The sequence below is a fragment of the Cibotium barometz genome, chromosome 18 (genome assembly GCF_041138505.1).
Source record: "Cibotium barometz isolate CiBa-2024 chromosome 18, ASM4113850v1, whole genome shotgun sequence".
Lineage (NCBI taxonomy): Eukaryota > Viridiplantae > Streptophyta > Polypodiopsida > Cyatheales > Cibotiaceae > Cibotium > Cibotium barometz.
In genome coordinates, this window is record NC_141063.1 from 46,542,308 (window position 1) to 46,554,392 (window position 12,085).

The 12,085-nt window shown below is 46.2% G+C and overlaps 1 protein-coding gene across 6 annotated transcripts in view; it reads left to right on the forward strand.

Annotated features, from left to right (window-relative positions):
* The window catches only part of LOC147629404 (uncharacterized), a 305,268-nt gene that overhangs the window by 273,073 nt on the left and 20,110 nt on the right, over window positions 1-12,085 (forward strand). For all 6 annotated transcript variants that reach the window (XM_086812666.1, XM_086812667.1, XM_086812670.1 and 3 more), the window contains one exon: window positions 4,464-4,524. In XM_086812666.1, the coding sequence (XP_086668792.1) occupies window positions 4,464-4,524 (61 nt within the window). The remainder of the gene's footprint in view (window positions 1-4,463; window positions 4,525-12,085) is intronic.

Below are 12,085 nucleotides of genomic sequence, written 5' to 3' on the forward strand. Positions count from 1 at the left end.
TGCTGTGTAGGGGCTGGGAGTGGGGTGGATCTCTGAAAAAATGTAGTAATCTGTGTCTGTCGTCCCCCCTCTGGAGCTGTCTGAGCCTGTAATGATGTCTCTCTGTGACGCTGTATGTCTAGAATGAATCTCCCCAGTATGCGCTGGTCTGCTGCCTCAAAGATCTGGCGTAGGGAATGTGGCTCTCTTAATAAAATGGGATATCTCTCTCTCATGGCTGTATATGCTCTGCATCTGCAAAGATCTGGCGTAGGGAATGTGGCTCTCTTAATAAAATGGGATATCTCTCTCTCATGGCTGTATATGCTCTGCATCTGCATACATAATGCTCCTCACTCTCCACCTCCTCTCTGCACAATCTGCATACCCTCTCCTCTCGGGGGATCCGTGCTGCTCTGCCAGTCTCGATCTCCAATCGATGTGATGAGACTCTAAGCTGACCAATAGCTACTCGGGAGCCGTGTGGTAAAAAGCCCTCCATGTATCTAGGCCTCTCTATAAATCCATCATTAGTGATACTCATGAAGTGATCTCTGTAGTATAGCATCTTCGGTGGAAGAGGCTGTGTAGGTGATATCCATGTCTCTCGTGTATAGAGCTGCCATAGGTCTTGTCTCAATACTCTGTTCCTCTCACTATGAGAGAGACGGATATGTGGTGCATCCCTGTCATACTGGAATGGTGGTAGATGATCCATGTCTAGGCCATGCTGTGAGAACCAATGTGTGACCTGTGCATACCATGATCCTCTGTCTCCTGCCTCAACCAGTTGTCTAGATGCCTCAAAAGCTCTGTATGACAATCTGTCCTGTGGCATCTCTCTGAATCTGTCTAGCAGGCATATAGTCTGGAATATGGCCTCTACCATCACAGGAGGCACAGCAAACTCTGCTCGGATAATGTCATGAGGTACTGACGGTTTGCTGCGTATCATGCGTGCCATCATGAGGGCGTGTGGTCTCTCTATCTGTGTCCACCAATGGGTAGCAAGTCCTGGCGCCCATACCGTTGCTCCATACATCAATGCCGGTGTGACTAATGTGTCAAATAGCCACCCCTTCGTCCGGGGCTCCTGAAAATGCGCCTGGTGGCACTGTCTCTCTAGCATAGCCAATGCTGCTCCTCTGTGTGCAGAAATCATCGAGTGCATGTAGATGCTATTGTAGACCTCCTGGAGACTCAGACACTAATACAATATCATCAGCATAAAGCATAATATGTACTGAGATACCTGCTAGATCAACTCCATCTCCGCCTCCCCGTGTAATGAAGTTAGCCAACTCATCAATGTATAACCTAAATAGCGTGGGGGAAAGTGGGCATCCTTGCTTCACACCAATGGTGCTAGCAATAGTCTCGGACATACCTCCTGGGCATCTGACTTGCCCAAAAACCTGCTCATATAATGCATAGATGCCCCATGTCATATCTGCTGGTATGCCAAGAGACTGCAGGCTGAAAGAGCCTCTCTCGTGGTACTGTGTCAAATGCCTTGCGGAAATCCACAAAGCAGCAATAGAGCTTTCTCTTCCTCACTCTGGTCTGATCAATCATACATCTCAAAGTGAATACATGGTCAGTGGTAGAGAAAGCTCTCCTGAAGCCTGCCTGCCCTAATGAGCGTAAACCATAACCGTCCTGTAGTTGCTCGGATCGAGCATATCCCCTGTTTTGTGAATCGGCACAATGGTGTGCATCGTCCACTCCGCAGGCAAACCCTCTACTAGTGCCGTGTTAAACATGTGTGCAAGAAAAGGAGCCAAAGAATCTACTGCATATATGAGATGCTCACCCTATAGGCCCGTATGGTCGGCGGCCCGTCCATGCTGTAGGCGGCGGATAGCTTCCTTTACCATCGAGTGGGTAAAGAAGCTAGCTGTGGTAGGTCGAGGCTCCTGTGGGGTGGCTGAGGTATAGGTGGCTACTGTGGGGCGTGGTATAGGCCCTCTGCATATGTGTGCCATGTCTGTGGGTCTGCAATGGGTGTCGGTGTCCGGGGCTCTCTGAAGTGCCGCCATGAGATAGGGCTATCTCTACTCATGAAGAAATGAAAGATCTCTAGCTCTTGTATCTCTGCGAAGGCCCGCCTTTTGCGGCGAGTATGTCTCCTCATCTCTCTCCTCGACTCCTGCTCTCTGATGGCTCCCAAGGCTCTTTGTATGCGGAGCCGTGAGTATAGGGTCTGCACTCATCATCATACCATCTGTTCTGGGGCATAGTCCCAGATCTCGCAAGCTCTCCTGAGTGGACACGATGTGGGAAGCTCTGTAATGCAGCCGTGTGTAGGAGTGATGCCAGCTGGGCTGTAATGGTATCCATAGGTGCCAGGGGATCCATGAGTAGGAGCCCATCCTCTACTCTGCCAGTTTATATGTCTGCCATGTCATGTGTGAAGTAGATGGTAGTGTGTGGCGTCAGTATGTGGGGGGCTGGTGATACTGGTGATCCGGCTAGTGAAAATGCCAAGTATGTATGATCTGCCCCAATAGGACGAGGTGGGATGGAGAATGAGGTGACAAGCTGTGATGCCTCCAAAGATCCCATAATGTAGTCCACCACCGTGCATCCGGTCCGTGTATGACCCCCATGTGGGAAGCATGTCAGCCCTCCTGATCCCGGCCACTGTAGCATCCCGTTATAAATAACGAGACGATGCCTGGCTCCCAACTCTAGTAAGTGGTCCCCATAATGTCCTCTGTCTGGTCCAGTGTCCTCTGATGCCCAACTAGCCCTATCTCCTCTGGATCCACAGGGTGGAGGATCTCCATGTCATCATAGTCATACACCTCACACTGTCTGCTATGTGTGTGGGCATTGAAGTCACCCGTAAGAAATACTTCCCCTAGTGTAGAATAATGCATAATCTCCTCTGACAGACAAATGTATGGCGAGGCTCCTGTCTCCTCCTCCTGTGGCATGTCCTCTGTAATGACATAGGAGGATCCTGATGGAGGAAAGTAACATAGGGCTATGTATATAACCCTGTCCTGTGAGAGCTATAAGCTGATCCACATGTATCTGTCCTCTGGATCCTGTGCTACCACTCTCAGTCTCCCCTGTAGCTCCCGTCTGAATAGAACTGCTACTCCCCCCGACCCTCTCGAGGTACGCTGGCGTGTGGTCCTCCTGTATGCTGACTCCCACTGGAATCCCTCTACTCGAGGTAGCCCTCTCTCTGGGCTCTGATGTGTCTCTATCAGAAGTATGATGTCTCTCCCCACCATAACATGCTCCAGTCGTCCAGGCTGCACCCATAGTGAACCATTATAGTTCCATACTGCCATGTGTATCTCTGTCAGTGGCCTTGTCTGTGTCCCATAGGCCCCAAACCGCTAATCCATGGGCGGCCATCAATGATGACACGAAGGCCTTCTTGCCTTCTCTCCTCGCGTGTAAGACTCGTGGCATGCAAGATCTCCTATGCTTTATCTGCATCCTCGTGAGATCATCATCCAAGAAAATAGGAGCTCCCTCTAAGCCTCGTAGTATGACCCTCTTCCTCATGAAGGTGACCCTCTCCGTCTCTCCTGCAAACTGTAGGATTAAAGAAAATAATTAACCTCATAATTGGATAATTAAGATGATTAACAACTTATTAAAAAAGAGGTTTAGCAAGATAATCACCAATGACATCAATCTATTCATCATATCCACTCCATCGAGTACCCAAGTACAATAATTTACAGCTCCAAGAGCATTGATTGCACAAAATGTCTTCCATGTGGCTACAAGTACCCCATTTGACAAACAAGAAAATCCACACCTATGAGTCCAGCTTAAATGAAGGTGGATCCATGTATTTGGAGCATAGAGACATGTTGTATGAGCTTTGTCAAAGAGGAAGCAATTACCCTAATGAAAGGAATCCCTATTGTGCATGCAAGGGAGGACATTGTACTATTAGGGAATCCCACCAACTGTCCTAGAGGTTGACTTGTAGCAAGGAGAAGCTGGCAAGGCCCTTCGGCAAGCTTGGCAAGCAAACTAACACTGGGAGGCCAACCTCAACGAGCTTGTCAAGCAAGAAACCATGACACCATCTAGCAAAAGTGCTATTTGCATTGAATAATGCAAAGGCACTTCTTTGCAAGACATTGCTTGTCAAGCCCTCGGAGTTGAATTCAATGAAGGAGAAAAGAAAGAGAATAAATCTCACTTTTAGTTTATAAACTTAATGGCCAGGCAGAAATATCTTTTGACAATCATTAAGTTATACTATATGTTTATATGGCATTCTTTCTTCTCTAGAGGAAAAGACTTCCATTGAATATGGGGTAAAGTGCCAATAAAAGGTTTGCATTTAGATTAAAAATTTACATGTTCCAAAAAAGTGTCATTTAAATACAAGTTCCTTGCATAGAGTCACAAAGTCCATACAAGGGGAATTCCTAAATTGTTCATTCTACATATTTACTTGTTTCAGATTGGAACTGAAACTTTCCTATACATTTGCAAACATGCAGCATTTCAAGCTCTCACATGTTTAAGGAGCATTTTTTAGACGCTGCTATATCCATTCTCCAGGTTTTCTTCTGGTTCTTTAAATACAATTCTTTTTCCAAAAAGGAAACAGACCAACACTTGCCCTTCTTATTTTCAGTATAGAACACTTCTAATTTTTGTGGAGGATGAATTCATATCATAATGATGTCTAGGACTTTTTTCCCCCATAAAGGTTTAATGCCAAATTCACGATCTTCCTAGTTAAAAGACATTGACTAGCAGGGTCTCATCATGATCTTGTTCTTTCAAAGCACAAATGCCTACACATTTGAGCATTTAGATAGACACTCTAGAGACAATTTCATCCGCAACCCTGTATCTGCCAACTTCATAGAGAATTCCATCCCATATGACTAGTGTAAGTGGAATTAGAAAAATTGTTACCTTTTAGGTACTAGATTAACACAACAATACTTGAAACATTCCAAGTAAGAAGTGCACTTACCTGTATGTTTGCCCAAGATACACATAATCATACCAGTGAAGCATATCCAAGCATCTACAATCCATGGTTATCTACACACAAACAACAATTGCATTCATGAGGACATAGATGGGTTCAGTAGTACTCACCACCCAGCCATAGGCTCCAAACTGGATATAACGGTAAGCCACCCCAAGCTAGAGACCAATGCAACCATGGCCTAGTCCGCACCCTCAAAGCGTGGGTGTCCCAACCACACCCCCCCCCCAGTTCTCACAGTTATCATTGGTACAACTAGCTAGTGAGCTAACTAATAGCTAGGTCCTTGGGAGGCCAAGGTCAAAGTCCCACAAAGGAACTCACATAATAATGAGCCACAACCCAACTATATAGCCCATAATCCAATTCACATTAAGTAAATTGTACTAGCCTTGTTATGTATGGACACGGGACATAACATTCTCCCCCTCCTAATGAGAGGAAGACTGGGAGAGAGAACCCAGATATTGGCGTCAGAGTGAAGCAACATTCTCCCTAAGTGTTGTCTTTATTTGCACGATCTCTCCACGGGAAACATAAACAGATAGATACTACTCAAGTGTTGCAAGCTCCTGTTCAGACACTAGGCTATCCCTACACCTAACACTTCTTTCAATCTAGTGACATGAAAGACAAGATGCACGTGTACTCCTTTGGCAGACATAATTTGTGAGCTACATCATCAATCTTTTTCAAGATCTGATAAGGGCCACAATACCTCAAAGACAACTTATAAAACTTTTTCCTTGAGAATCTTTAGCAATTCTCAAGTAAGCCCATTGACCTTCTTCCAGGACTCTAGCTAGTGGCTACATCAGCCTAAAGCCCATGGATGATTGGCTTAGAGAAAGTCTTAAGTTGGTGCTGTGGTTTTGATTTCTTCAAACAACAACAAGAGATGTTATAGTTTGCAAAAGAGAACATACAAAGTGTGCATGCTAGAGGCAATTTATGCTAACCAAAAGCGATTGAGGGTGCCCACATTGAACCGTCCCGGCTGGACAGTCCCGGGTTGTGGACTGTCCTGACCGGAGCATTCTGATGGACCATCCAGAAATGGAACTCCCAAAGCACACCACCAACTGATACATGAGAGGTTCACCGGAATTGAAGGCACTGCACTGTCACCCCGGTGAGCATGTGGCAAAGATAGGAGATGCCACCGACTTCACCATCTCTGCAGGAACCATTAAAATGATTCCTCAGCTCATCCTTGCATCCTTTTCCATCTAATCTTGTTCATTGAGTCATGCAGTCACTGTGTTTTTCCATCATGTGTGTCGTCCAACTCATTGTGACCACTGCTGGGGTATGCACAGTGCAGAGGGGCATGTAACAGTTTCTTGAAAGTAATGCAAGCAATGTTTACAGTATTCTTGTCATTGTGTTATGCTTACATTCAAGTCTGTTTAAAGTGTACATTGTGTCATGAGTGTTGAGGACTTTGGACATGATGTCCAAAGAGGAGAACCACCACTTTAGTGTGCCGGGCAACCAACCGAACGATAGGTACACTAAAATTCGGCACACCCAGTGGAACACTCGAAACTTGGAGTCGTGTTATCTCACTTCTTGTCTATGTGTCCTCTATATGCGCAATACATGTTCCTGTGCTATGCCGGTCAGCCCGCCAAGAGTCCCCTCTCAATACACTGCTATAGCTGGAAGATGTTCAATTACGTGCCTCCTACGAATCCCCTTCCACCCTTCCCTATGGCTGTCAATCTTGGTAATCCCACCTTTGGTAACCTTTGGTAACAATGCTAGAGGCCCAACCAACCCTCCTGGCTCAGAACCCCTTTCCATAGTGTTGGGTGTCAAGCTTCCCACCCTCAAAGGATCCACCGCTAAAGATGTAGATGACCACATCCGGCTGTTCATTTCTATGTGCAAGAGCCGCGGTCTTGAGTGGGAGGATGCCTTTTTGGTACTTTTTCCATCCACTTTGGAAGGCTTTGCAGGCAAATGGTTCAGTCAATTCCCCACCGACCACTTCGTGGACTACGCCACCCTGAGAAACACCATCCTCTACACCTTCCGACTGGGTAACTTTAAGGACCGCCTTCTCGAGGATCTTGGGAAACTACAACTACTACCAGGGGAGAGTGTGTCACAACTCATGACGCTAGCCCAGGAATTCACTCGGTTGGCCCATCTTGTTAGTCTCTTGGTTGTGGGACCATCCAGCCTTGCTTGATCACACCGTGGCCTTCTTCCAATCTTACAAGGATGTATTCGCCTAGACATACAAAGACGTGGCTGGTGTCCCAATTGACATTGGTGTTCACACCATATCCCTCCAAGAAGCAACTCAACCAATCCTCCGCACGCTCGGCATAGCCACGAGGCAGAGCGCCCCCCCAAGCACCTGAAGGAAAAGGGGCGGGAGAGGAGGGACACATCGGTTACGGGCAATAGCACGATGACGCGCACATGTGGCACGGTCGAGCACTGGTGCAAGCCAATGTGCAAGGGCGCGCGCGACTACAAGCTCAACCCAAAGTATGCAGAGGCAGTCAAAGTGGAGCTAAAAAAAATGGAGGAAGCGCTTACATCATTATCTCCCTAGTCGAACACTCCAAATGGATTTCACCTGTGGTCCCCTCTCCTAACAAGAAAACCAACAAGATCCGTGTCTATGTGGACTTTCGGTTTCTCAGCAAAGCCATTATTGGCCTCCAACAATGGCCAATAAGCATGAGGAAGACCTGGGAATCTGAGAGTAATAGGGTAATGGTTCTTGTCTTCTTGACAAGGTCGAAGTAGCTACTACTCTAGGGTAGGAAGAAAATCTTCCTTAGGCCTAAAGGGAGAAGTCTCCTTGGAAGAATCCTCTCCCAAGTTGCCTTACATCTTTAAAATGGAGCATGAAGTCATGGGCTTGGATACATGAGGGGTGCCCTCTAGAATCTTTTCTTTTCAATCAATAAGGGTCCTCTACCCCGAGTCATCCCCCAAAATGTGTATTTTTCCCTTTATTTTGTATGTTCCAAGCTCTGAGATTTCGTTAATCCTAGCCAGGAGTAAGGGAAGGTGACAAAGATAAGTTGCTATACTCTGCCTAGGTTTACTTGGGATTCTGTTACCACCACATGGGAGGTGTTGAGTGGTGAATAAGCCTAGGGGGGACTGGAAAGCAGAGTAGGTAATGAAACTTTTTTGCATATGGGTCTCACCACTCCTTCACTCCAAAGGTGGCTTTGTTGGGAAATCGGAGTTAAGTGTGGGAGCAATCTCTAACATGCGTTGCGGAAGCGTGTTCATGATTAACGCTAAGCAAAGAGGATTAATGTTCATCCTGTGTGTAGCAAAGACACAGAAGGAGAGAGAGACCTAATCTACTTTATATTGCTAAAACATGCTATGTATACAATGATTTGTTGATTCACAACTCCATGATGCATACCAAAGATCCCTGTAGCCCTCTACTTGCAATTGGACAAGAGAAGGTCTTGTTGATCCACCATTGTGTCCTTACTGCCTTGTAGACTCTGACAAATGGATCCTCTTGATCTTTGAATGATGATTCTAATGAATGCCTAATGATCCTATTTACAAGGAAAAGGTATGAATTCGTAATCAAGTCAATTTTGCCTATTTTTCCCACAAAACATTGTCCAAAAAGTCATATTTCTATCCAAACTATGCTCCAAAGTTGTCCCAACCATTGGGCTATGTCTTGGGCACTTCTAGGAGCTTGTAGGGCTACAAAATCCGCTCTAAATCTGCCCATATATTTGCTAATGAGAATATACATGTCTATGAGCATCGGGATTAACGAATGCACATGACATCCCCTCTTGCTAAGCTTGAAGCACTAGGGTAATCCATACACCTTTGCTCCAATTCCGTTCCGGTCCAATTGAAGACTGCACTTCATGTCCATCGGCTTAATTCCCAAGCTCTCTGACTCGGTCTTCAATTTCTCTAGCTCAGTCTCTTGGTTTTCTGAATTACATATAGTCTCTTCCTCCTCCTCACAGGATTCCGAGAGATTTTCTGGAAGCTCCTCTAAAACAGTCGGGACGACCTCATCCTCATCCAAATACGATTTGGAGAGATCCACCTCCTTGGGAACTATTGGGTTGACCTCATCCTCCTCCAAATAGGATTTGGAAAGATCTACCTGCGTGATCTGCGGTTTTGGTTTTGGTTTCATTTCTAGCTCTAGCTTTGACTCCGGTTCTGGTTCCAACTCTAGCACATGCATCTCAAGTAATGGCACCTCCTCGGAAACACCTCTTTCTGTGATCACGTCTCTCGAGAACTCATCTTAGAAGCTCTCTTTTCGTTGCATCAATGCTCTCGGTCATGGGCTACTTCACAACCCTAGGTGATTCCTCCTTGGCCTTTGTTGATGGTGCCATGAATTGTGCCCATGTTTCCTTGAGTTGTGCCCAATTTTGCTCATACAGAAGTTGGCTTTGACGCACCTCTTCCGGAAGCTTTACTTGATGTGCTTCTTTCTCGCATTGCCGACGGTCCTCTTCTATGAGTTGTTGCCTATACTCGGCCATGATTTGTTCATATTGGCGTTCTTGTTCCCTCTTGTATCGTTCTTCATCTTTACGACTCGTCACTCTGCATAGTCTCATGCTCACGCCGTAACTCTTATTTCCAAGCATCATTACGCTCCATCGAGGTGATTTCTTGGTGGAGGGAGTAGCAAAAAGAAGTATTTTCCTACCTAGGTCAAACCTAGGCTAAGTCTTGTGCAGATTCTACCATACATGCAACCTATAGTACATGCAAAAATGGACTGAAACCCTTGAAACGGGAACCCTAATTTGGTTTTTCCACTTTCCACATTGAATCTAGGGCTAAAAACATTGTTGCTAGGATTGAACTCATGCAAAATACAAAAACCCTAATTTTGGCCTTAACCCTAAAACGCAAATCCTAATTTCAGAAACCCTAATTCAGCGTGCACAAAACGTAAGCTAAGGGCTATCCTAGGATGATCTAAGCTCTAATACCAATGTAACATGCATTGCGGAAGTGTGTTCATGATTAACGCTAAGCAAAGAATAATGCTAATATCCTATGTGTAGCAAAGACACAAAAGAGAAGGAGAGATAGACCTAATCTATTGTATATTACCAAAACATGCTATACATACAATGATCGTGCTAATTCACAGCTTCATGATGCATACCAAAGATCCCTGTAGCCCTCTACTTGCAATCGGACAAGAGAAGCTCTTGTTGATTCACGAGTGTGTCCTTGCTACCTTGTAGACTCTACAAATGGATCCTCTTGATCTTTGAATGATGATTCTAATGAATGCCTAATGATCCTATTTAGGTATGAATTCGTAATCAAGTCAATTTTGCCTATTTTTCCCACAAAACATTGTTCAAAAAGTTATATTTTTTGTCCAAACTATGCCCAAAAGGTGTCCCAACCATTGGGCACTTTCGGAAGCCTGTAAGGCTGCAAAATCCGCTCTAAATCTACCCATATATTTGCTAATGAGAATATACATGTCTATGAGCATCGAGATTAACAGATGCACATGACACAATCTCTTAGCCTAGGAATCTTCCCTTGAAGTAAGCAGTGATGTCACACCTCATTTAATAAGGTCAAAGAAGAGGTTGTACTTTCAAACCATAAAAGGGGCTTCATTGTACTCGTTTTATCATCAAGCAAACTTGTACTTTGTGTCCAATCATTGTACTTCACTGATAGAGCAGTCGTCTTATGTCGTGGTTGTCGGCCATGCCCATGAGGATCCTGGCCACGGCATCCTCACCATCGCCAGATCAAAGCCATTATTGCTCGGCATCGGAGGTGCCTACCTCGCTTCTACGACCTCTCCATTCTAGACAGCCCCATGGACTTCCCGGATCAGAGATGCCTGGGACTTTTTCTTCTAGAGCTCCACAGACACAGGGAGTCCTTAGTGAGATCCAGATCAGCTGTACTTGCTCGAGAACGAACACAGAGAGCTCTCACCGACTTCTTCCATACCAGCACTCCGAGGGCGGATCCACCCATCATACCCAGACCACAGGCTAGTGTAGGAGCTCGGCCGAGAGGTGTGACACTCGACAGAGCCACTGAGTTATGCAGAGCTCGACACCCCAGACCCCATGGCCCTCACCCATGGCCACGCCACCACAGGAAAGAGCTCGAGAAGATCCAACAAGACGTGATATACTACATAGTCGCTAAAAGCACCTGATTTGTCACCACCACCCTCCCAGCCAAGGATAGCCGAGCTGTACTCCAATATAAAAGCTTCTTCCGAATGCTCAGAAGAAGCGGGGCGATCTGCTGCTCAGGTGACAAATCAAGTCCAATCTGGCATCCCAGATACCGCACTACTGTGCCAGGAGGAATCCATCTAAAACCCGGGTCTGGGCTCCATGCCGGAATGGGAGCGCTACTCATCCAAAAAGCCACTGTCTTGCGCCAATTGATCAAATCAATGCTTCCGAAGCCACACCAAAAACCTGTAACGACTGCTCTGCCCTCTGAAGATTGGCCTCCTGGCCATGCAGAAACAATCCCGTGTCATCTGCAAACTCAAAATCGAGCAGGTCCTCACCCCGGACTGGAAGCTGGAGTCCTCTCAAACCTACCTCCTCTGCTGTCAGATACATGCTCATAGCCTCTGCAAAGAAAAGAAAAAGGAACGGGGCGAGAGGGCATCCCTGACGGACTGATCTGGTCAACTCAAAACTCGGCCCCCGTCCTCCTGCCATCAACACCTGGCTACGAGTTGTGGAATATAGAGCCGCCACTCCTCGAATCCAGTCTGGCTCAAAACCCAGGCGAAGCATAGTGCCCTCTAGGAAACCCCAATCGACTCTATCATATGCCTTCTCAAAATCGAGAAGCATCACGACCAAGTCCTCACCGAGAAATCTAGCTCAGGCCGTCGCCTCCCAGAAGGTGAAAATGTTGTCAAGGATACTGCGCTCCTTGACGAATCCTGTCTGGGTAGCATGAATCAACTCCCCAAGGAAGGCTAGATCCTCAAACTCAAGGCCTTTGCTAGGACCTTGTAGACAGTATTGAGGATCGTAATAGGCCTCCAATGCCGAATATCATCTGACACTCCCTCTCCCTTGGGGATAAGAAAGATCAAGCATCACCCCAATGTCCAAAACA